This window comes from Peromyscus californicus, unplaced genomic scaffold, assembly GCF_007827085.1.
Source record: "Peromyscus californicus insignis strain IS unplaced genomic scaffold, ASM782708v3 Scaffold_9__1_contigs__length_137607984, whole genome shotgun sequence".
Classification (NCBI taxonomy): Eukaryota; Metazoa; Chordata; class Mammalia; order Rodentia; family Cricetidae; genus Peromyscus; species Peromyscus californicus.
Window position 1 is genome coordinate 68,028,738 of NW_026294617.1, and position 24,762 is coordinate 68,053,499.

The 24,762-nt window shown below is 53.8% G+C and overlaps 1 protein-coding gene across 1 annotated transcript; it reads right to left on the reverse strand.

Annotated features, from left to right (window-relative positions):
- Positions 1–1,776: 1,776 nt before the first annotated feature.
- Positions 1,777–22,213, reverse strand: Lmna (lamin A/C). The gene is given in 13 exon segments (XM_052731343.1): positions 1,777–2,725; positions 2,964–3,230; positions 3,938–4,027; positions 4,439–4,558; positions 4,654–4,761; positions 5,145–5,367; positions 5,459–5,679; positions 6,803–6,928; positions 7,117–7,287; positions 7,534–7,659; positions 8,632–8,788; positions 21,732–22,051; positions 22,053–22,213. Coding segments are annotated over 13 exon segments (1,992 nt in total). The 5' UTR covers positions 22,089–22,213; the 3' UTR covers positions 1,777–2,698.
- Positions 22,214–24,762: the final 2,549 nt, after the last annotated feature.

Below are 24,762 nucleotides of genomic sequence, written 5' to 3' on the forward strand. Positions count from 1 at the left end.
GAGCTGCTGCAGGCTGTGCAGTGTGCTCCAGGTTTCTGGTGTCTATGAGCTGTCATCCATGCTGGGTGGGCTTTGGTGAGGCAGCCATCTTAACCCCTCACCCACACTGTCCGTTACCCCAATAAAGCTCACCGGTTCACCAAGTTGGGCTTTGTGGTTCCTTAATTTTGACTTTTGTCATGTCTCTATCTGGGGTCAGTAGTCATCGTTCAGTCTCCCAAAGAATGGTATCACAGAACATGCATGCACATGGAGGTCAGAGGACATTGTGCAGGAGCGTGTCTTAGGGATGGAACTTAGGTTAGCAATGCCTTCACCTATGAAGCCATCTCACTGGCCCTCAACACCACCACCCCCTGCTTTTTTTTTTTTTTTTTTTTTTTTTTTTGGTTTTTTGAGACAGGGTTTCTCTGTGTAGCTTTGCGCCTGTCCTGGAACTCACTTGGTAGCCCAGGCTGGCCTCGAACTCACAGAGATCCGCCTGGCTCTACCTCCCGAGTGCTGGGATTAAAGGCGTGCGCCACCACCGCCCGGCCCCCTGCTTTTTTTTTAAAAAGATTTATTTATTATGTATACAGCACGTATGACTGCAGGCCAGAGGAGGGCACCAGATCTCATCACAGATGGTTGTGAGCCATGTCATTGCTGGGAATTGAACTCAGGACCTCTGGAAGAGCAGTCAGTGCTCTTAACCTCTGAGCCATCTCTCCAGCCCCCTCCTGCTTTTTTTTTTTTTTTAAGACAGGGTCTCTTCTATGTAGCCCTGGTTGCTGAAACTTGCTATATATAACAGGCTGGCCTCGAACTCAGAGATCCACCTGCCTCCACCTCTGGAATGCCGAGATTAAAGGCATGCACCACCATCCCTGGCTCAATCATTTCTTTAAAAGGGTTTAATTAGGGTATATGGGGGGGTGAATATATGAAGCAGCTGTCCTTGGAGACCGGAAGACGTGTTGGATATTTTAGAGCTGGAGTTCCTGGCAGTTGTGAGCCCCCAGATAGGAGTGCTGGGAATCAAACTCAGGTCCTCTGTTAAGAGCATTACAAGCTCTTAACTTCTGAGCCATCTCTTCAGACCTCAATTACTTTTGACTGAATACTCAGCTCTTCTACATGGAAACACTAACATTTTGTTTTTGAAAAATTTCATGTATCCCAGGATAGCCTCAAACTCACCACACCTCAGCCTTTTCCTTTTTTTTTTTTTTTTTCCTCTCCCTTTTGTGACAGAGTTCCTAGATGGCCTGGAACTCACTATGTAGACCAGGCTGGCCTGGAACTTGTAGCAGTCCTCCTGCCTCTGCCTCCCAGGTCCTGAGATTACAGGTATGAGTCATACCTGGCTTTTTTTTTTTTTTTTTTTTTTCCTGTGAGAGTATCTCAGACTACCAAGGCAATCACAGCATCCAGAGTGCTGGGACTACAGGTGTGGCCTTTCGCAAGGGATGCTTTGCTGCTCCCTACTCAGCCACGTCGCCCTCCATCTGTGTCCCTGTGTCTTCTGATTCACACTTGAGGGCCCCATTTAGAAGGTGCTGGATCAGTGCTGGGCAGATGAAGGTTAGGAAGGGAATGCCTCTCCTTCACACTGCATGTGCCAGTCTTCAGAGAAGTCTCTTCCAGGACCCAACATGCATCGTCACATCTTCCTGTGGCCCTAGATGAGGGGGAGGCTGGGTAGCGTTGGATATGTGGTGACGTGTGGCACCTGTGTGTGCATGTGTCTGCCCCTGGAAACACACGTGACACCCAACAAAGAGACACCACAGCATCCAGGATGGAAACAACTAGTGTATTGATTTGGAGGGAGAGCAGAGGTGCAGATGGGAAATGGGGTGAAGGGCTCCGTAGTGTTTACCGTCCCCATCAATCTCCACACCCTCTACTCCCCTGCAGCAGGGCCCCAGCAGGCTCTCAGCCTTTCCAGCAGCCTATTTCTCACTCTTCCCTACACCCCACTTGATTTTGCCTCCCAGCGACGGGACAAGGCCCACCAGGCTGTAAAGCCGGGAAAAGGTGGGCTCAAACTGACCTCCCCTCCTCCTTCTACCTCATTTCCATCTCTTGTCTGAATAAAATATAGAAAAAGCAAGCATGGCGGAGGTGCCTGGGGGAATCCACTGACCCCAGGCTGCGGGGGGACGGGGCAGGAAGAGGGTGAGGCAGGCAGAGGAGCCTCAGCCAAGTGTAGTGGACCCAGGAGGGGCTTGACCTCTCTCGGCCATCCCCTCTGCACCCCACTTCTCTGCAGCTGGCATGGCAGTGGGCCAGCTGTCTGGAGGAAGCTGGTGAAGAGAACTCCACACCTGCCTCTCAGGCACCATGTCACGGGGTCCTGGGATGAGCGCAAGGCCAAGGCAGCGGGACAAAAACTACACTATAAAAGCAGTCCTTCCCCTGGGCTCCGGGGAGAAGCAGCCCTTTGGTTTTAAGGCAGATACAGGAAAGAAGGGGAAGGACCTAGAATTGCGATAGAGACTTTTTTTTTGGTTGTGTTTTTCCTTCAGTATAAAACCACTGTAGAAAATAACTTCTCTTAGAAAAAAAAATAGAAGAAAAAAAAAAACCCAAAGGCAGGGAATAAACTTTTCTTTGGCTTCAGGCCTGCTCCCATAAGGTGCAGAGCAGGAGGTGGGCATGAGGTGAGGAGGGAGCAGGTGGCCTCTGACCCCACCCCTGCCTGGCAGGTCCCAGATTACATGATGCTGCAGTTCTGGGGGCTCTAAGAGAGAAGAGAAGGCAGGTATGAGCACAGTGGCTGGCCCTTCCTCTCCCTCCCTGACCCCAAATGGGGTGTGTCTCCCCAACCCTCACACTCTGGCCCTGCCCTCTAGTCTGGGGTTCAGACAGGAGGGGCAGGGTGCAAGGGGGGCTGCAAGGAGGAGGGTCCCACCCCCTGCCCTGCCCTGTCGGTCAGTGAGCAGTGTCCTGCTGGAGGGGTAGAGGCAGAGATGACTCACCTGAGTCCGGGGACTGGAGTTGCCCAGGAGGTAGGAGCGGGTGACTAGGCTGTCCCCGAAGCTGCCACCCCCACTGCCCCCCACACTGCGGTAGCTTCGAGTGACTGTGACACTGGAGGCAGAAGAGCCAGAGGAGATGGATCCGCCCACCTGGGCTCCTGAGCCACTGGCAGCCTTGTCGGCAGGCTGCCCACAAGTCCCACACAGCACGGTGCGGGAGCGTAGGTTGTACTCCGCGGGGTCCCCCGAGCTGCTGCAGTGGGAGCCCTGGGAAGGGAGACATGGCTCAGGAGGGACAGCGCGCCTGGGACTGACTGCCTCGGGACCAGCACCCAGGCTCTGGGCTCCTGGAGCTTCCTGGCCATTGGGCAGGAAGGTGGCATCTGTACCCAGACAGCCAGAGTGAATAGGGACTGGGGAGGCCTGTGGCTGGGAGGAAGGACCTGACAGGGGAAAATGGCCAGGAAGGCTTTGAGATGGAGGGGTGTGGCTCTCACTCTCTCCTGAATCCTAGAAACTCGCAGGGGAATTGGGAGGGAGGCCAAAGATGGAGATTTTTAATTGTGGGAGGACAGGAATGAGAGAAAGCAGTGTTGCAGGAAGTCAGGGAAACACGAGAGAAGCATGCAACAGAGAGGAAGAGACAAGAGAGGGGTGCATGCAATGGAATAGGGAAGAGAGGCAGGGCTGAGGGCATCTCTGTCCTCCCTTCCCCTTCCCCGGAGACAAATCCAGATCCTGCCCACTGCCACCGTGGAATAGTCCATGGAATCAGAAAGGTCCCACTCCCTTCCTTACCAGACACCTGGGTTTTCTGGGCAAGGCAGAGGGAGGAGAGAGAAGAAAGGCCAGGGCAGCAAGTGGCATTCCAAAACATTCTTTAATGAAAAGACTTTGGCATGGAGGTGGGAGAGCTGCCCTAGGCTGGTAGGGCTACCCATGTGGGCTGGGTCTCAGCGGCGGCTGCCACTCACGTGGTGGTGATGGAGCAGATCATCTCCATCCTCATCCTCATCGTCCTCAACCACGGTCACTGAGCGCACCAGCTTGCGCATGGCCACTTCCTATGGGGACATAGGCGCAGGTCCGAGAGTCAGGGGGTGAGGGCCGTGCAGCCTGTCTACCCAAAGCACCTTCCCAGAACCTTCCCACCTAGAACCGTCCCAGGCTCTGCTCTTTAACTGCCCGGACCTCTGATGCTGGAGCTCAGGAATGTGCTTATAGACACATGCAGGAAGGACACCATTGGGAGCTCGGTGTTCTTTAGCTTAGAGTCCGTGCCTAGCAACGTTTACTGGCTGACTTCGACCCATCATCCTACTGGGGAGACTTCTAGCTTGCTTACTGGTTGAGCACTTGGGCTCAGGAAAGTGATCCTAAACGGGCAGGTTGCATTGGGTTGGGGGTGGCTGGCTCCCATTATGGCCACCAGGGGGCGCCTACTCCAGCAAGCGGCCAGCTCGTAACATACTCACTTCTCCAGTGGAGTTGATGAGAGCGGTACGAAGACTATTCCCACAGCCCCAGGTATTCTGCGCCTTCCACACCAAGTCAGTAGGGGGGCTATGGGTGGCCCCAGCGCCTGCAGCCCAGATCTGGGGAAAGACAGTTTAAGAAGGGTGCTTATTCTTAATGTTCCTGTCCAGAGGCCAACTTCTCCACTCCTGGGTCCCGAACACCCTCCACTCACCGTCACCACCTGCCCGGCCTTTAGAGTGAACTTTGGTGGGAAGCGATATGTCATCAAGGGATCATCACCATTCTGACGCTTGATCTGCCAGTTGCCCATGGACTGGTCCTGCCGGAGGGGGAGGGAGGAAGATGGGCAGGCTCAGCCTGGCGCTTGGCTTATCTCACGCAAGAGCCCAGGTAGGTGGGCCCCACCTCAAAAAAAAAAAAGAAAAGAAAAGAAAAGAAAAAGAAAGAAAGAAAGAAAACAGAAAAAGGGCAGGCCTGCCCCACCATCTCCGGCACTCAAACCCACTAGCAGCCTATCCCTCGAGGGTCGCAGTGTGAACGTGTATGCTGTGACACACACACTGGCATCTTTCATCTCCCCAACAATTTAGAGATGTAGGGACTACCACACACTCCAAATTCCCAGACAGAGAGACGATGCTCCCTCCGTGAGAACCAGGGTCTCCCAGCCACTGGATGCGAGACCCTCCTCCAGAGGCCCACCTCGTTGGACTTGTTGCGCAGGCGCACAAACTTTCCCTCCTCGTCTACTTCCTCCACGGCCACACGCCCGCTAGTGCGAGCATGCTGTGAGAAGCTGCTCCGGCTCTCAGCGGACTCCAGCTTGCGCTTTTTGGTGACGCTGCCCCCGCCCTGCGATTGGGACGAGTGAGAGGAGGTGCGGCCGCGGCTGCGCTGCGAGGTAGGGCTGGGGGACAGGCGTAGCCTAAGAAGGTGGAGACAGGGTGGGGGTTAGTCATGGTAGTTGCAGGCCAGAGGCTCCCTCCCGCCAACATCTCTTGACCCTCCAGGCTCACCTCTCCTCCTCGCCCTCCAGCAGCTTTCTATAGGCATGGATCTCCATGTCCAGGGCCAGCTTGATGTCCAGCAATTCCTGGTACTCATCCAGCTGCTGCTGCATCCTCGCCCGCATCTCGGCCATCTCTCGCTCTTTTTCAGCCAGCAGCCGCCGGCTAGTATCCCGCTCCCGGGCCAGCGAGTCCTCCAGGTCACGCAGCTTTGCCTCCTTGGCTGCCAACTGGGGTGGGTGGGAAAGGCAAGGGCCAAAAATAATGAAGAGGCGCTTATTAGAAACACCATGGCCGGGGTTGGAGAGATGGCTCAGCGGTTAAGAGCACTGACAGACATGGCCGTATCCAGTGACCAGGAAGCTCTTCCTAATATCTAACTGAAATCTCTTGTCGCAAATAGCACAGCCATCTAAAATAATATTTCACAGTGTGTTAGAACAGATCTGTGAACAGGGAGGACAATAATGTTTACCATTTTCCATTCTTTTTTTAAATTTTATTTTAAGGATTTCTTTTTTATTTGGTTTTGGTTTGGGTGTTGTTGTTGTTTTGCTCTGGTTTTTTTTTTGTTTTGTTTTGTTTTGTTTTTTCCAACCAGGCTGGCCTCGAACTCACAGAGATCCACCTCTTTATGCCTCCCAAGTGCTGGGATTAAAATTGTGTTTCACCACCACCTGGCTTTTTTTGACAGGGCTTCTCTGTATAGCCCTGGCTGTCCTGGAACTCGCTTTGTAGACCAGGCTGGCCTTGAACTCACAGAGATCCGCCTGCCTCTGCCTCCTGAGTGCTGGGATTAAAGGCGTGCACTCCTACTACCTGGCCTTCTTTTCTTTTTTTGAGACAGGGTCTCATGTAGTCTAGGCTGGTCTCAAACTTGCTATATAGTTGAGGATGACCCTGAATCTCCGATACTTCAGCCTGGGATGAAAGGCATGCACCACTATGCCAGGTTCTGTCATGCTGGGGACAGAGCCAGGGCTTCATGCATGATAAGCAAACACTCTACCAACTAAGCTATAAGCCCAGCCAATGGTAATCTTCATTTTCAAATAGGAAATGAGGCTGGAAATGTAACTCAGGAATAAAGTACCTGTTTACCATGCACCAGGCCTCGGGTTCAGTCCCCAGCATGCACAAAATAAACAGGAAGAAACCTCTCATACACAAATGGTAGGTAAACCAGAGGCTCTGAGGATCAAGGCAGGCTAAGGGGGATACTGGAAACCCAGGCAGGTGTCAGGCTCCAAACACAGTGTGTAGTCCCAGGTCCCTCTTCCCCTCTACTCCCCCTCTTCCCATGGGCTTCTGCTTAGCCCAGTGCCCTGGTGGAAAGGGTAAACGGGGCATCACCTGCTTCTGGAGCTGGCTGAGCTGGGCCGAGAGGCTGTCGATGCGGATTCGAGACTGCTGGAGCTCCTCATGGGCAGCCCCCACGAGGTTGCTGTTTCTCTCGGCAGACTGCCTGGCATTATCCAGCTGCAGGGAGCAGACGGTATTAGAACAGGGACCTGGAGGGATAGAGCTAGGGACCTGAGGATGATGTTGCTGCAGCAGCCTCAGGTCCTGTCCCAAGCTCCCTGCTACCATCCACCCAAGGCACACCCAGCATGGATAGAATGGGCTGCTGGGGCAGCACCAGGGGGAGGATGGGGTGAGGCCAGCACCTTGGCAGAGTATGTCTTCTCTAGCTCCTTCTTATACTGTTCCACCTGGTCCTCATGCTGGGCCCGCAACTCCTGCAAGGCGTCCGCCAGCCGGCTCTCAAACTCACGCTGCTTCCCATTATCGATCTCCACAAGCCGGGTCTCATGCCTGCGCTTGGTCTCACGCAGCTCCTGAAAGGGTTCAAGACACAGGAATGCACATCAGAATGGTTCCTTAGAAGCTGAGACCCAGAAGCCCCAGCTCCCCATCTTCCCTTAACCCTACAGGCCATGGCAGCCTTCCATTAGCCTGGGAGCTGGGTGCATACCACGAGTACAGGGCTTCAGGCAGGTGTGCTTGGCATGCAGGTGATCCCTGGCCCCTAGCCCAGTGTCCAGCTGTTGCTCATCAGCTGGCCCATACAGTGTGGTGCTCACCTCACTGTAGATGTTCTTCTGGAAGTCCAGTTCCTCCTTCAGGGTCTGCAGCCTGTTCTCAGCATCCACTCGACGCAGCATCTCATCCTGAAGTTGCTTCTTAGCCTCACCTAGGGCTGCCTCAAGCTGAGAGGAAGAAAGTCCAGGTCATGGAGAGGGTGCTCAGGACACGCCAAAGAAGCCGAGTGATAGCTGTCCCCAGGGAGAACGGGCCTAAAGGCAGTGAAGGCCTTCAATGCCCGTTGGGGGGAAAAATGTCCACATTCTCACAGTAACTACTCATGGTAGCCATGGCACTAAGAAGTCACGGATGAGGGCCAGTGAGAAGGTTCAGCAGGTAGGGGTGCTTGCCATCCTCAGGGCAGAACCTAAGTTCTATCCCTAGAGCCCACATGACAAGTGGAGAGAACAGATCCCTACAAGCTGTTCCCGCAGGAAGCACAAGCCAAGCCACCCAAAGTGCCGGCCCCTCAGCAGGCCTGGAAGAGCTGGGCAGGGAGGGACCCAGCTCGGGCTCTGGAGTCAGCCAGCTGGCTTCTCATGTGTTTCATGGTGCCATGGGGGTGAGAAAAGGACCCAGAAGGAAAACATCTCGGGTGCCAGCTTGTCATGGGCTCCAGGTCTGGCCCACTCTAAACAGGCAAGACCATGAAACTGTGTCACTGGCTTCTGCAGCCCTGCTCCCTCTCGTAAGATGAGAAATCACAGGATCAGAGGAGTGCTTTGAAAGGAATGAACACTGCACACACAAAGCAGTACTGACCCACACCTAGGTATAATCAGCCATCAGGACTCTATTATGGCTTCGGTGGACAGCTTTCCTCTGAAGAGGTTAGGCTGTCTAGAGGAGACAGGAGGGGAGGGACCCAGAGCTATGCGTAGCACACTGTGCAGTTGAACGGAACTGGTTTGTGGATTGCTCCTTGGTGGCCAAAGAAGGATGAGCAATGGTCTAGAACAGCTAAAGTGATGCTAGACAGGTGAATGGCCTTGGGACTGAGTGACAGGTCAGACCAGACACCTCCTAAGGGCAGGCTAAGGAAGAAGAGTCAGTATGCATTCATCAGGTTGGGTCACTGGGGTCACAGGAAGGCCTACCTTGGCTACCTGCCCCCGCAGATCATGGAGCTCGCCCTCTAGTGTGCGCTTCTCACTGAGAGCAGTGCTCAGGGCAGCTTCCTTGGAGTTGAGAAGAGCCTCCAGGTCCTTGAGCCGGGCCTGGGCAGCCAGCAGGTCACCCTCCTTCTTGGTATTGCTAGGAAAGAGAAAAGTCGGTTTCAGGATCCCGTTTGGCTAGGACAGGACCTCTCTGTGGTCCTCCCAACGGTCAGAAGAGGGCATCCTTACATTAGGTTTGTTTGCATCCACGAGCTTCTGGGGCCGGGTTCTTACCTCCCTAAGATTTCCCAAAAGCCCCTTCTTGCTTCTCTTCCCTTCCCATGACTCAGGGCCCAGGAACGTGCCTGGGGCCAAGGGCAAAGCTAGATCTCATGATATAAATGCCTGGCGCTCTCCCCCCTCCCATTCCCTCTAAAATAGACAGGGCACCTTTGTCTCCCACCCCTTCCCACACAGGGCCTTAACCTTTTCCTCCCCTGGACTCCACCCGGCTCCCCATTTGGCTCCCCATTCAGCTCGCTTCCCTCCCTCGGAGCAAACAGACTGGGCGTGTCTTGGCCACACACAACCCAAAGCCCCAGCACCTCTCAGTTTGAGTTTCAAACTGGTCTAAACCCTTTTGCCCATGTGGGACTTTGGGAAAAGAAAGTCTGGCCAGGGAAGCCAGGGACAAGGACAAGGAGGCACAGTATTAGACCTTTCCCTTCTTGGGACTTAATCTTAAGACCCCTGATCCTGACAGGGCAGAGGGTCAGCCTGCTCCATCAGAGCCCAGACAGAAGGCTAAGCCCTTCTCACTCCAGATGTGGAGCCTTTGGTCCCAGGTCCATGGGGTTCCAGTCTGGAGCCACATCCTATCCCTAGCTTTAGCAAGACTCTAGCACCCGTGGCTGCCTCTGCCTCCCCCACATTCCTGATTCTTTCTGCTAGTGAGCGAGAGAAGCAGAGAGGCCCTAATTTCCTGAAAATCTCTGGAAAGCCTGAGAACTTTCCAGACATAATCCCTTCCCAAGTACCAAAGAGGGCGGGGAGCAGTAAACCCAGAGAAGACCCAAGGGTCTGTTGCTAGCAGCCATCTGAAGCATTATCAGTTCTCAGCAGGAGCCTGCCACAGCAGCAGGAACACCAGGGGCTGAGGAGATGGTTCTGGGCCCCGACAAGCATGAGGAACTGTTTGGATGTCAGCCACTTAAAGCCTGTATGGAACCCCAGCATTTCCGTAGGCAGATGGGGGGCTGGGAGAACACCCCTGGAAGCTTGCAGCTCAGTCACCCTGATTATGCAGTAGCAAACAAGAAACCATGTTTCAAACCAGGTGAAAAGGGAAGGACCCCCTCTGACCTCTACCTCTACCTCTGCTAGGTCAGCACTCATTCACATCACGTCATCTTTCCCCCAAGATTAAAAAGGAAAAAGATGGGCAAATGTGGCCGGGGACCCACTCCAGGAAGAGCAGCCCTGCCAACATTTCTCTCCTGCCACAAAATTGCTAAGCAATAACAGTTCTAGCAATTCACCCTGGAGCAGGAGAGAAAAGGCTAGACCTGGGGACGCTGCAGAGGAGGAGCCACTCAGGACATTTCAGAGAGTCACGCCCTCCACCTAGGCTCTACTGGTCTGGGAGGGGAAAGAGGGGCTGGGAAGAGTACGAAGTCCCCCAGGCTGCTCCCCAGGCGGTGTACTGCTCCATCCACAATGCAAAACTAATTATTTAATGCAATAGTGCCTTTCTCCTGCAGAGGCCCTTCCAGAACCAGAGACTATTTCTCCTCCTCCATCTTAGCACGAAAAGCTAAAAATAAAGTCAAAACCCAGCTCAGGTTTTGGCTGCCATCCGGCCCAGCCCTGGCGAGAAGCACAGCCCCAACTTTCCATGACTTCAGAACTTTTCCGAAGCTGAGGCAGCTGCAGGGGAGGGAAGAAAATGAAGAAAAACCACGGGCGAAGCAAGCTGCAGACAGAGAGTCCGAGCTCCCTGGGCCAGCTCCAAGGCTGGCGGGGGCTTCCGGAGGGGCCCCGCCACCCTGAAGGCCACCTGATGGGCTGCTGCTGGTGATGTAGGGGGACTCAGAGTTTAGAGAACCAGCTCAGAGTCACTCAGCCTCCTCCTTTCAGAGACGAGGAGACTGAGGCGCAGGGTAGATGGCAGCCAGCTGCAGGGGCAGCGTTCTCACCCATGCTTGCTGATCTCAGACTCTTTCTCCCTCTACCTCACGGCCTTCCTAAGGCACAGGTGTAGAGAGCATGAAGAAATAAGCCAGGAGAGGGAAGAAAGCAGATCCCACTCAACAAATCCATCCCTGATGGGCCTGAGGATGCTTTCTGAACATGCCTCAAGGCCACTTCCTAGTCCAGCCTCCTTGGACGCTAGAGGGGGAATTCCCAGGGTTCCCCTTGTCCTTGGCTATACCGGGATGTGGTGCAATGGCCCTATCCTCCAGAAGTGTACGGTCTGATAGGCACAGGGTTGGGTTTTTAGGATAATATACCCATGTGTCATATAACAATGGGTTGCATTGTGAGGAGTTATTAGTTTAGTCATTATGCAAATATCACAGTGTGCTCACGCAAGATGATAGTTTTGGGGACCCTCATCATATGTGACCTGCCACCGACAGAAACATTGTTGGGTAGCACAGGACTGCAACAGCAGATACATCTAATGAACTTACATATGCCAGGCACTGCTCTAACCATGACAGTAGTAACTCGGCTAATCTTCATGGCTGCCCTCGGAGACGGGCGCCATTACCAATGTGATTACAGAACAAGGAAGGCAGCGAGACTCCAGCCAGGGCCCTGCAGAACGCAGGGTTTGAGTTCCTCTCTGTACCCACCCAGCACATGCCTTCCATGAAACCAAGGACTATTTCCCTTTCCTTCCAGCGCTTACCCAGCACTGAAGAGACTCCATCAAAGGACTAAGACACACCCTGTAGCTGAGGGAACCTCAAGCAGATGGAATCGAGGAAGAGCTTTTGTGGTTTTCTTTGTCAGACTTGGGGAGCCCCATCTGGGGGAAGAAGCAAGCCACTATCACCCATGAGCTCATGACTCAGACCCTTGGAGCTCAGTAGACAGAGAACCACAGCACACCCTAAGAAATGTGGGGGGAAGGGACCAGAACCCACACCCTTCTCTAATCCCTTTTTCTTTTGTATGGTTTTTTTTTTTTTTTTTGAGACAGGGTTTCTCTGTGTAGCCCTGACTGTCCTGGAGCTCACTCTATAGACAAGGCTGGCCTCGTACTCAGAGATCTGTCTGCCTCCAAAGGCTGGGATTCGTGTGCCGTCATGGCCCAGCTAATATCTCCCTCTCTCTTTTTTTAATTAAAACAAATTTTTTTTCCCTTTTATTTTTTTTTTTTTTTTTTTTTTTTTTTTTTTTTTTTTTAAAGATTTATTTATTTATTATGTATACAGCATGTATGCCTGCAGGCCAGAAGAGGGCACCAGATCTCATTACAGATGGTTGTGAGCCACCATGTGGTTGCTGGGAATTGAACTCAGGACCTTTGGAAGAGCAGTCAGTGCTCTTAACCTCTGAGCCATCTCTCCAGCCCTTTTTTTCCCTTTTAAAGCCATGTTTTAAGCCTGGCATGGTGGTGTACAACTTTAGTTCACAGCACTTGGGAATCAGAGGCCGGGATCTCAGTAAGTTCAGGATCACAAGGCCATCTTGGTACACCTAGAGAGTTCCAGGCCGGCCAGGACTACATAGTAAGGTACTATTCCCCGAGGTGGGGGGTGGGGGGGGGGAAGAACTGGGTGGTGGAGCACACCTTTAATACAAGCACTCACTTGGAGGCAGAGAGAGGCAGGTGGATCTCTGAGTTCCAGGACAGCCAGGGCTACACAGAAAAACCCTGTCTCAAAAAAAAAAAAAAAAAGAAAGAAAGAAAAGAAAAAGAAAGCATATTTTATGGATAGCAACACAATTTACATGTTTAAATAACACTGTAACAGAATTATGTGATGTTTTTTAAAATAGATTAACAAAAGAGAGGAAAAAAAATTTGAGTTCCATGGCTGTCCTCTACCAAACACTAGTTCCTTCCTAGGAGAGGAGGGGCCTCAGCCTGGGCAGGCCAGACACCGGGACAGGACTAGGCCTCTGCAGCTCCCTCGGTAGAGGTCCAGCGCCAGCCCACTGGGCGTGGTGGTGGGAAAGCTGGGTTAGTGCTGGGTTGGTACGGAGGCCTGGGTGGGGCCGACCAGGGGAGCTGGAAAGGGACAGGAACCTGGGCTCCTCGGGTGACTCATGTCCAGACCCACAATACCAGGGCAGGGGATGGGAAGTTGTCCAGTGCTCTCAGGGGCAGTGAGCCCTGCCTGCCTGTGTCCCCGTTCCAGGCCTGGTGTCACGAGAGTGCTCTGCGTGAGCAAAGGAGTGGTTGCATCCCCGCTGCCTCCAGGGGCCGGGGGCAAGAAGGGCTGGGTATCCGGTTTAACTCATCCCAGTGGGCAAGCCTGGCTCAGAGAGGGGCGTGGGGGAGGGGGGCAGAGCAGTCAAGAACAAGGTAAGTGAGAAGCCGACCGGGTGGGGTGGGGTGGGGGGCGCAGCTGGGGTCCCCGGGCTGCTTTAGGGAAGACAGACGGCAGTGGCAGAGGGACGGGATGGGCACAGGGCCAGGCGCTGACCCGCCCACTGAGTCATCCTCCTCGGCCACCTCAGACGCCAGATATGGAAGCCGCGCGGCCTGTTTGGCCCGGTTGCCGGGAGCAACAGCCTAGGCCCGGAGGGAGTGGCCTGCATTTCCTCCCCTGGCCTGGGGGAGGGACCAGCCGCTCAGACGCTACACCCGGCTAAAAATAAGGAGCGGGAGGGGATGACGGACCGCCCGCGCCCCGCCGCCCGCCGCCAGCCAGCCTCACCGGCCCTCGGCGTTCCCCATAGCTGGACCCGAGAGAGCAAGGGAGGCCTCGCGCCCCTGCGAGTTCTGGAAAGATCCGGTGACCCCTGTGGCTGGGCAAGGGTCCTGAGGCGCTGCTCCCAGATCCCCCTGGGCTGCAACCCCTACCTGGCTAACTTCCGGCCCGACTCTGCCCCGGCCCCTGCGCGACCTAGACCCTTGCTGGTTTATTTTACTATTCATTTTTGTTCATGACAGGGTCTCAGGTTCCTAAGCTCCCTCGAATTTGCTAAGGAGTCAAGGATGACCTTAAATTCCTGATCCTCCTGCCTCCACCTTCCAAGTGCTGGGAATGACATGTGGTTTATGGGGTGCTGTGGATCAAATCCAAACCCTTGAATTCTCGCAAGCTACATTCCCAGGCTCTTTTGTTTTGTTTTGGTTTTTTTTTCCCATTAACAACGCAGTGTTCTTTATCTTAATTATGTAGGCATGAATGATGCATGCACTGCATATTAAATAGAGAAAGGGTTCTGTATCTAACCCTGCACAGCCACCCCACCCATTCTCTACACCTCCACTGAGCTCCATGTCAGCTCAGGTTTTACCTGTGGGATCTTTGGCTTTTTCTCTATGTCCCTTGATACCTTAGAGCTCAGGTGCTCAGGGCTTCTAGACTGACCTTCCGACTGATTTCTGCACTTTCCGACTCAGAAAGCCAAGAGAGGGCCAGGGCCAGACACTAAAAGTCTACCCAGCAGGGCACTCACAACAGACAGAAGCTAGCAAAGAAAACCATATGGGGCTGGGGGGTAATCTCCTGGGTTCAAGTCCCAACACTAAAAGAGAAGGGAAGAGAAGGTTTGGGAGGATGAGGCAGGGGGATTACTGGAAAGAAAGGGAGGAGAAAGAAAAGGAGATGTTAGGGCACAAGTGGGCTGTAGGGTGGCAGAGATGCAGGCCGTCCAAGTGGGCTGTAGGGTGGCAGAGATGCAGGCCGTCCAAGTGGGCTGTAGAGTGGCAGAGATACAGGCCGTCCAAGTGGGCTGTAGAGTGGCAGAGATACAGGCCGTCCAGAAGGTGCAATCTCTGTGTCCCGGGAGACCCCAGTCAAAAGGACAAAGGCGCCGGGCGGTGGTGGCGCACGCCTTTAATCCCAGCACTCGGGAGGCAGAGCCAGGCGGATCTCTGTGAGTTCGAGGCCAGCCTGGGCTACCAAGTGAGTCCCAGGAAAGGCGCAAAGCTACACAGAGAAACCCTGTCTCGAAAAACCAAAAAAAAAAAAAAAAAAAAAAAAAAAAAGGACAAAGGCCTAATGAAATCTACCACCCTTGACCACCTTCAAACATCACCTTCAAACGTCTTTAATCCCAGCATTGAGGAGGCAGAGGCAGGCGGATCTCTGTGAGTTCGAGGCCAGCCTGGTCTACAGAGTGAGTTCCAGACAGCCAGGGCTACACAGAGAAACCCTGTCTCAAGAAAAAAAGAAAAAAGAAAAGAAAGAGAAAGAAAAGCACATGGTAAGCACCACAGCGTGTATCCCACACCTCCCCACGCAGGCACATGTGCCCGCAGCTGGCAAAGCTCAGTTTCCTCATGCCTCTCCTGGACTGCTAAACAGGCCTGGGATCTGAGGCCTCTCAGATCCACTTCCAGAGCAGCCAGAATCTCGGTGGCTCTCCCCAAAGACAAAGCAAGTCTTAATTCCAGGAGGAGGGAGAGTCTGGTAGGGCTCTGGTGCCCAGAGCAGGATAGGAGCCTGTTGACATGTTCAGACACCACTCCAGCAGAGGCAGTGGGCCTGGCGAGGGGCCAGGCCTGAGTCACAGCTGCTGGGTGTATCAACGTGGCACTGTGCAAAAGAGAAGCCCGGAGCCAGAGGCCAGCGCTGCACAGGGGTCCTAGACACCCGGCAAACAGCTTCTTCACAAACCACGTCCCTCCCTTCAGGGCCCTGCTCAGCTTCACTGTTCATCCTTCCAGCCTATCATTCCAGAAGTCAAGCTTGTATTGTCATAAAATGTCAGGGTGGGGACAGGCAAAAGAGAGAGAGCAGAAAGGTAAGGGGGGAGTGGCCTAAGAAGACAGGATGCCCTGAGGGGAGGAAGGGTGGGGATCTGAGGGATTCCTCATAAAATGTTACTCAGCAGGGACTTCTTGGGACTTAATAGCTCTCCATGGGTAGCACACATTTATTAACCTTGACTGTCAAAGGAAGAGAGCCTGAGCCACACCCCAAGTCAGGAAAGGAAGTAGAGGAAAGCTTTGGACATCGGCGGGTCTCACTGCATCTCAGCTACACCTGGAAAGATGCACCATGTTCTCCCGGCCGGCAGAGGTGGCAGCCATACAGCTTCTTGGGGAGAAAAGGGAGTCTTCCCATTTCCAAAAACCTCCTCACCATCATTCACTGTATCCCAAAGGCCTACCCAGCTTCTAACTCTGAGCTGACCCTAAAGAGATTCTGTGTGTCCTCGCCAAACTCAGACACTGGTCTCCTGGCTGTGGCTCGATGTAATGCTCAGGGAAAGCTCACCTCAGCACCTTCTCCACTGACTGGAGAAGCTCCGGGACTCCCTTCTACTCAACCCTGTACTCCACCATGACTCAGCTCCCCAACCTGGGCCCCGGATGGACCCTAGCCAGAATTATTCCTGGGTTCAGCAGGCAGGATTCTGGCTTCCTCTCCTGTAACTAGACAGTAAGATATTGAGACACACACACACACACACACACACACACACACACACACACACACACACACACCCCGCTCCCAAATATTGCCCCTTTCTTAAGGGATTTGTAAGGGCCAAGACCTACTCACAGCCCCACTTCCGGCTGGTGACACCAGCGAGTGACAGGTGAGCAGGTAAGGTCACTGTGCGCCACCCACAGGCTCCTGGCACGTGAGATCTGACCCTGGCAGCTGAAGAGGTCAGTCCTGTCTTTCCCAGGAGCCTCCCCTCCCTTCCAGTCCCCCCCGAACTGGTCAGTCAATTTCGGGGACAGACTCTGTCCTGCTACCTGATAGGGCCCTTTCTATTGTCCTGAAGGCAGACACACTGACATGAACTTTATTTTCCCAACAGCAGTGGAAACAAAGCCTGTGCCAAGACAGTAATGTCACAATAATTAACCATTTCTAACAAGCTCTCTTTGAGAGACAGGAAGGGGACAGAGTGGTTTTCATCCCACTGCTGTGGGAAATCGTTCTATAAAAAAACTGCACTGGCTGTTAACTCCGCTCCAATTGATTGTGCTTGGCTTTATGACTTCTCATGTGGTCTTTAGAGGACTTTCCCTCACTTTATGGGTCGTTGAACTACTTTGAAACCCCAGGTACGTCTGGAGCGCTGTGTTAACTCCCTTTCTTTCGTCGTTAGGGAAACACGGGAGGAGAGTTGATTAATTCAAGGTTACACAGCCACAGTTTAGAGACACAGGTAAACGTAGAATTATGGACACTGAGGGCCACAGCTGTCTTCACTGTGACCTCACCCTATCTGTCACCTTGGTGGAACACACAGCAGATCCTGCAGTTCTCCAGTGTCTCCGTGGATGCTAGTGCTTGGCCGTGACCCCTTCAGTGCATTCCCGGCCGGGGCCAAGGAGGGGAGCATGGGAAGAGACTCTGCCCAGTGTCTGGGTCTCCAGACTGGCCGCATGTCTAGCTGCCACAGCTGTCAGAGCTGGGCAGGGTTGGGAGGAGGAGGGTGTGAGGAGAGCAGAGGGCGCAGCTGTAGGTGAAGGCATCTACCCCCAGTTGTCCTCCCAGCTGTCCCTGGCTTCAGCCTTGACAATGAGACATTGAGCTGCACGCAGGAGGACCACTGACCTCGTGAGGCCAGGGGAAGGCAATGGGGACCCCAGTGAGGAATGGCTTTTCTGTTTCCCTGGGCTCCATAAGTACTTCTCAGCCCCCAGGTTTGTTTAGCTGCACCTCTTCTGTCCTTATAATCAGAATGTGGACGGGGACACCTAGGGCCCAGGTACCCTCAAGGACACCTGCCTCTATCAGTGTAACAGTTCGCCCAAAGTTCCTTCCAACCTGGGCAGCCAAGTCCTACCCCAAGCCTCAAGACTGAAGGCATAATCTCCAGGCTCCCAGAGTTGAACTGTTTGATGATGCTGAGCTCAGCAGGGTTCTGGGTCTTTCTAGGTACAGATCGAGGCAAACATGTCATTGGCCTCACAGCAGGATCTCTAGGCAGCAGAAATGAGCCTCAGTTAGATTTCCAACCTGTTTTTCATGCTAGAGGTTTAATAGCGCAGCCACTGGGAAGTCAGATGCTCACATCCTGACCTTTCACCCCTCAGAGTATGGGACAAACCTCTGCCTTTGTTCTTGTGACCACAGCCTCCACAGAGTGCATCTCCCTGCTTCTCTGCACTGGGGTCACAGAAGCCTGCCAGTCCAGGGGGCATCTAACATGAAGGCCTTATGGGGGGGAAGAGGTGCTTCTGTGTTGTGGGTCTAGAATTGTCCCCATTTCTGACCCAGGCTCACTCCAACAGTTTCTCATAGAAGGCACACTCAGATCACACTCTGGGTCTCTATATAGCCCAGACTAGCCTTGAATTCGCCATATTCCTCCTGCCTCTGCCTCTCAAGCCCTGGGAATTACAAGCTTGTGCTACCACACCTGACTAGTGCTAGAGACTGAACACAGGGCCCCAAGCATGTTAGACAAGTGCTCCACCACTGAGCCTTAGCTACAACAATATACGTGTGTGTGTGTGTGTGTGTGTGTGTGTGTGTGTGTGTGTGTGTGTGTGTGTGTGTGTGTTGATAGGGATGGGACACAGGGCTGGGTGTGCTGGGTGGGCACCATGCCATAGAGCCACACCCTAGCCCTTTTACCATTCTAATTTCATATGCAGTGCCTGTTCCAGATTCTACCAGTCTTTTTTTTAACAAAAAATTTCAAAATGTGTGTGTGTGTGTGTGTTGATTACGATATATTGTGTGGTTGCCACAGACCTGTGGCAACCAGAAGAAGGTATCAGATCCCCTGTAGCTGGAGTCACAGGCAGTTGTAAGTGGCCCTTGGGAACTGAACTCAATGATTCAGAGTACTTGTTCTTGCAGAGGTTCAGTTCCCGGCACCCACAACCACCTGTAACTCCTGTTTCAGAGACTCTGAGCCTCCTCTGACCTCCACAGGCATTATCCATGCAAGTGGTGCTCATGCATAAACGCAGGCTAAATACTCGTGCACATAAAAACTATAAAGACCTGAAGGAGAATAAACAAATAGCTTATTGAGGGCTTGCGAGATGGCTCAGGGAGTAAGGGCCCTTTTCACCAAGCCGGACAGCCTCGTTCCCTGGGGCCTGATAGTGGAGGGACCCCACACGTTGTCCTCTGACCTCTATGTGTGTCGTTTCTCACAAAGAAGAAAGAAAAGAGCGCTGTGCACTACGCAAGAGGCCGTGCATTGGGAGGAAGGACAGAAACTACGGAGAACTACAGCCCGCATCCTCTCTTTCATCTGGCTTTGCTCTTACGCTTTGCTTGGGCCCTGACTAACCTTGTAAGCTAGGCTAGCCTAACCTGAACTTAGGGTGATCCTCCCACCTCCGCCTCCTGAGTGCTAGGATTACTATCAGGTTCCAAGGAAAGGACTATCAAGGAGGTTTAATGGGTAGGAGTGCTTGATGTCAAGCCTGGTGGCGTGAGTCCGATCCCCAAGCCCCACATTAAGAGCCAAATCCCCCAAGCTGCGCTCTGCCATGCACACGGTGGTACATTAAGAGCCAAATCCCCCAAGCTGCACTCTCACATGCACTTAAATAAACCTAAGGAGGGAGGCAGGAAAGGGACCCCAGGCGGCTGTGGGGAGAAGGCAGAAGATGTAGACATTCGGGCCCCTCTCCTTCCCTTTTAAGCTATCTGTGGTCTACACCGGTCTCCTGCTGTGTCTTATGAAGCCACTAGGGTGGGAGGGGCTGCATCTGACTCACGCCTGCAGCTGTGCTGCCGGGAGTGAGGGAGTGAGGCTTATCCAACTCTCAACTCTCAGCCTGGAACTGGTGAGCCTTCCCCAAGCTTCCAGCTGTCCTCTCCTCCCAGCTTCGGTGTCTAAACCTCTTGAGAAGAGGGAGAAAGAGGGCCTTGTTTGTTTTCTTTCTTTCTTTTTCCTCCCCATGGAACTTAAAACCCAGCTGGAAAAGAAGGGGCCTATGGGTGCGGTTGAGGGACCCAAGTTGGGTTGTGCCAAAGACTCACAGGGTCTCACAAACAGCTGTCTCTGACTCCGAGCCTGACTCTGAACTCTGAGCTCTAAATCTAATTAAACATTAAACCAGTCACCTTTCCCGGCCCTGGTGGGAAGGCTTGGACAATTCCTTTCTTCCTCCCCAAACTTCATTCAGGCCTTTTCTCTACCTCAGCCTGAGTTCAAGAGCCACAAGAAGGAGTAGCAGCCATAGGCCTTCCTACCACAGACATAGAAGGGCGGACACCCCATCTCAGGTCCCTTTGCCTCCACTCCGTCCCACCCGCCTGGACCCAGGTGTGCACACCCACCCATCCGCCTTCCCGGAAGCCCCGCCTCCTCCTCAGTTAGGATCCTGGAGAACAGAGGCAGGTGGCTAAATATAACCACTGCACACATCGCCCGGCCCCTACCCTACTGTGCACACACCGCCTGGTGTCCCAGGCCTGGACAGCTGCACTGGGAGGCAGAGGAGGCACAACTACATGAATGAGATGCTAGAGACTCCACTGGCCCTGTTTCCGGTCAGTGCTAACCCCAGATCTGCCTCACAAGTTCTTCCCAGGGATCGGGCTGATTTAACTAGTTTAGATCACTAACTAGTTAATTCACTGGTTAACTCCTCGAACTTGCCTCTTACATTTCTCAATAAGTTGTTCATATCTCTGACGGGGGGAAAAAAAAAAGACAGGTAATTCCTTTTAGCAGAAAGAAAGGCTGGACCCATCTGCTCACACAACTTCCGTTTATACCTGAGGAAGTGATGAATTTGCCATACTTACACCTAGGGCTGGGATCCAGTAATGACTAACCACAGACACATGCTGAGCTTGGGGAGAAGATAATGCAAAAGGAAAAAAGAGAGGAGAGTTCAAAGCTGCCGGCCCCTTAGGTGTCTGCAATCACTTGTAGTGCTCTGTGGCTTGAAGAAAGGACCGAGGAGCACAGAACCAAGTGGGAGTCTAGGCGGAAGAACACAGCCCAAACTTCCCAGGCTTTGGAAGGGCTTTTTAGAAAGAAGGTGGAGTCAAGTAGGGTGGGGTAGGGTGGGGCAGGGATGGGTGAGGCGGGAGTAGCCTGAAGCTCCCTAACGGCTGGATTTCAAAAATGTCATTGTATTCCAGCAGTTTAATAAGGCCAGATCAAGACATCAGCAGGTGAGAGGATGGGCCAGAGTGAAGTCTGGCTTGGCTAGGAAAATGAAAGTAGCTCACTGACCGAGGAGGAAAGGACAGAACTTCCAGACCTTGAAGTCACTAAGCAGAGAGGGCCTCGAGTGGGGTGCCGGAGACCCAGGCATAACAGTATTTCCTGAGCCAGTGCCCTCTGTGCCCAGCCTCCCTCCCCACCCTCCCTTGCATTCCTGGGCCAGGCAGGCCAAGGGCTGTGGGATCTGCGGGGGAGCAGATCTCCTGGTGAGCTTCTGGTGGGCCTGAGAGTCAAGGGAAAGTCCCAGACATTCCTAACTCCTAGAAAGAACCAGGAGAAGGCCATAGCTAACACAGCCATGGGGGAAGGGAGGGTATGCTGCCTTGGTGACCCCTCTATAGTGCCGCTGGACAAATGTCAGTGTGGGAGGTATGTTTTACCGGACACCATGTGTTCAGAACCACGTTGGGCAAAATTGGCAAAGTGCCAAACCTGCCAAGAAAGTTCTAATAAAACCCTTTCACCCATTCCGATGTGTCCCGGGTGTCCCGGAGTTCCAAGACCCGGTAGAGCCAGTTCTGCTTTGCTCAAGCCCATCCCCCCCCCCCCCCAGGCTCCAAATGCTGTAAAATCCCCCCTTGACAGAATGAGGCCCTGTCACCAACCCTACTCGGTCCCAATACCCCCACCACTCTCTATACCCCCTCGCCCTCTCACAGGGACCCCTCCCTTCTGTGTCCTGTCTTGACTATCCCCCTTGGCACTGCCAGTCACCCGCGGGAGGCAGTTCCGGGGAGGGAGGGCACTAGATGGCCAGTTACCGGCGATTCTGCCTCTGGTGCCGGCCTGGCCTCACTCACCGAGCCTTCAGCTCCTTGAACTCCTCACGCACTTTGCTCAGCTCCAGCTGCAGGCGGGCGCGCTCCTTGGCCACCGAGTCGAGGGTCTTGCGGGCATCCCCCAGCTCGGCCTCGTAGGCCGCCTTGATGCCGGACACCTCTCGGCTGACCACCTCCTCGGACTCGGTGATGCGAAGGCGCAGCCCCGCGTTCTCGGTCTCCAGGGAGCGCACGCGATCGATGTACACGGCCAGGCGGTCGTTCAGCTCCTGCAGGTCCTCCTTCTCCTGCAGTCGGGTGATCCGGGTGGGCGACAGCGGAGTAGAGCTGGCCTGCGCCCCCACTGCGGGTGGCGCGCCGCTGCGACGGGGTCTCCATGGCCGGCAGGGTGGCAGTGCTGCCCACTGGGCAGGGGTCCCGAGAAGGGCGCGGGACTTGGACAGAAGGACAGAAGGCTGCTTGCTCGGGGGCACAGCGAGCGAGCCGGCGACTGGCTCTAAGCTCGCTCCTGGCAGGCGTGGAGATCTGGGCTGGGCGCTGGCGCACCTCGGGATCTGGGTTGGCTGGTGTCGAAGCTGAGGCTGCGTTCCCGCGAACACTGAGTCACTGACAGCCGGGCAAAGGCTCTAATAGGCCGTCCTCTCCAGGGGGTGGATCCACTGTTCTTAAAGGAGCCAGCCCAGACCCAAAGGGGCGGGGGCAGGTATGGTGAGGAGGGGCCAGGACTGCCCAGCCTCACCCTCTCCAGAACACCCCTTTCGGGCCTAGGGCTTCACAGTATGGGTTCCTGCCTGCTCAACTCTTTCAGCTCCAATCCAAGCTTGCCTTTGGCCTTCTGGGGTAAAGGGCAGAGCCAAGGAATGAGAGTGGGTGGGCAAAGGGTAGTGGTGAGGGACGGGGGAAGTAGGTACAAAGTGAGGGAGAGAGCCAGGCATTGCCACGGAGCCAGGAAATTGGGGGGGGGGGGGGGGGTAGGGCTAAGGCCCATCGATGATTCACTCCTCTTCCACCACTGACTCTCCCCCCCCCCCCCAGTAGTAATAGTGAGTCACCTCTCCCCCGCGCACAGGGGCGGTCCATTCAGGGCTTCTTTTCGGTATACCAGGAGTGGGATGGCAAAGGACGGTCCGGATTCTTAGGTGGCTGAGGAATTACTTTATGCCCTCAAGTGTGGGGCAAAGATCAAGGACCTTTTTACCTATGTACTTCCCCTATATTTCTGACTTTAAAACCAAGCATTGGGTTTTAGAGCTAAGCAATGAGCGCCTCAGTCCTCCAGAGAAGGCCAAGAATAGAAGTCAGGAGCTGGCCCCTCCCATCTCCTGCCCCTTTCCTTTGAACCCAGACAGTTGGAAAAAGAGGCTGCTGAAATCCCTCCACTTCAGCCCCTTTCAGCAGCTTGCCCCACCCAACCAATTCCAAGACTGTACTTATTTTTTTTTCCAGGACTGTACTTATTTTAATGGATAATTTAAAACAGATACCAGGGCTGTACGTGCATTCATCACATGGCCAGGACACCAGGTTCCAGATTTTTGTGGCTGCAAGAAGGGCCTGCAAAGAGGAACGGGGTGGGGATTGGGGTCGTTACCGCAGGGTCTCCATCCTGATTCCATTCCGAGCTAGCAGTGGGAACCAGAACAGCAAAGCTACCCCTCCTCAGCCACAGCACATGTGTCTCTCCAGACTAGACCATCTCCTAAAATAGTTACCCTGGTCCCCAGGTTCCTTGTCCCAGCTTCTTCAGCCTCCATCAAAGACTTCTCTGATCAGCTGCCCAGTCCTCTCCTGTAACCCTGGTTATAGTAGCCATGCCTGCCATCCTTGTCTGCAATGGTGCCTTCCCGTTTACTCTACGAGGAGGCACTAAGGGCATTGATTAAGCTGCCGGTTCCTGGAGTTCCAGGATATCAGGGCTGGGCAGGTTCTGGGCCATGAGCTTGAGTTGGAACTCAGGGAGAGTTCTTTTCTTTCTATTTAGTTATTTATTATTTATTTGGGTTTTGGGTTGTCGAGACAGGGTTTCTCTGTGTAGCCCTGGCTGTCCTGGAACTCGCTCTGTAGACCAGGCTGGCCTCATACTCAAGAGATTCGCCTGCCTCTGCCTCCCGAGTGATTAAGGGCGTGCACCACTGCCAGGCTCAAGGAGAGTTCTTATTCCTGTGAGGGTGACTGGGCAGTGTGGTGAGGACCCAGGATGCATCTAGGGGTCCGAGAACATAGTTTCCTTTCCCTGCATTCCTCTCCCTCAGGGTGTGGCACTGCCACTCAACTTCCCAGACAAAACAGCAGCAAAAAAAGCTTCTTCTGCTTCTCCCACTCCTATTTCCTAAACTAGAAGCAGAGGCGAGTGGGTGAGCCAGCGAAACGTGAGGGCTGGGGCTTGGGCTGTTCCCACTGTCTCAGCCCTCCCTATCCCCTCCCTCCCGCTCCCTAGCCTGGCTTCTCTAACAAAACCACACTTAACCCTTCTTCTCCTACCAGTCCCTGTTCTGCAGAGAAGACAGAGAAGAGGGTTTTCACCCCAAACTGTACTCGGAGCTCTTACGGAAGGATCTGTGTCACCACTACAATCAAGGTGGCCTCAATCCTAAACCTGAACTTCAGAGACATCTTTGTCCTGAGTGTCCCATCCTAATTCTGTGTCCCAAAGCCCTGAGTCTGCTCTTCCTCTGTGAAGAAAGCACAGCTCATCAGTGCCAGAAGCCGCAGCAGAGTGGGAGGCCACGTGCGATGGAAGGTGACCAGCTCTCAATCCTCTGATGTGTCATATAAGCTCTGCACCTGCCTTCCCTGGTCCTCAACTGTCACATGGGCAAAGTAGCCACCAAAGACCTGGGGACTGGGCTTCCAGGGTATGGAGTTCTCCAAACAATGCTACAGGGCAGCAGCATTACCCTGCTGGGTGTCAAGGGAGCCTCCCACCGACAGAGAAGGGTGGGGAGGATCAAAACCAAGAAGAGCCAGAGGATTAAAGGGAGGCAGAGGCAGAGGGATCTCTGTGAGTCTGGTCTACAGAGCTAGTTCCAGGACAGTTAGTGCTGTTACACAA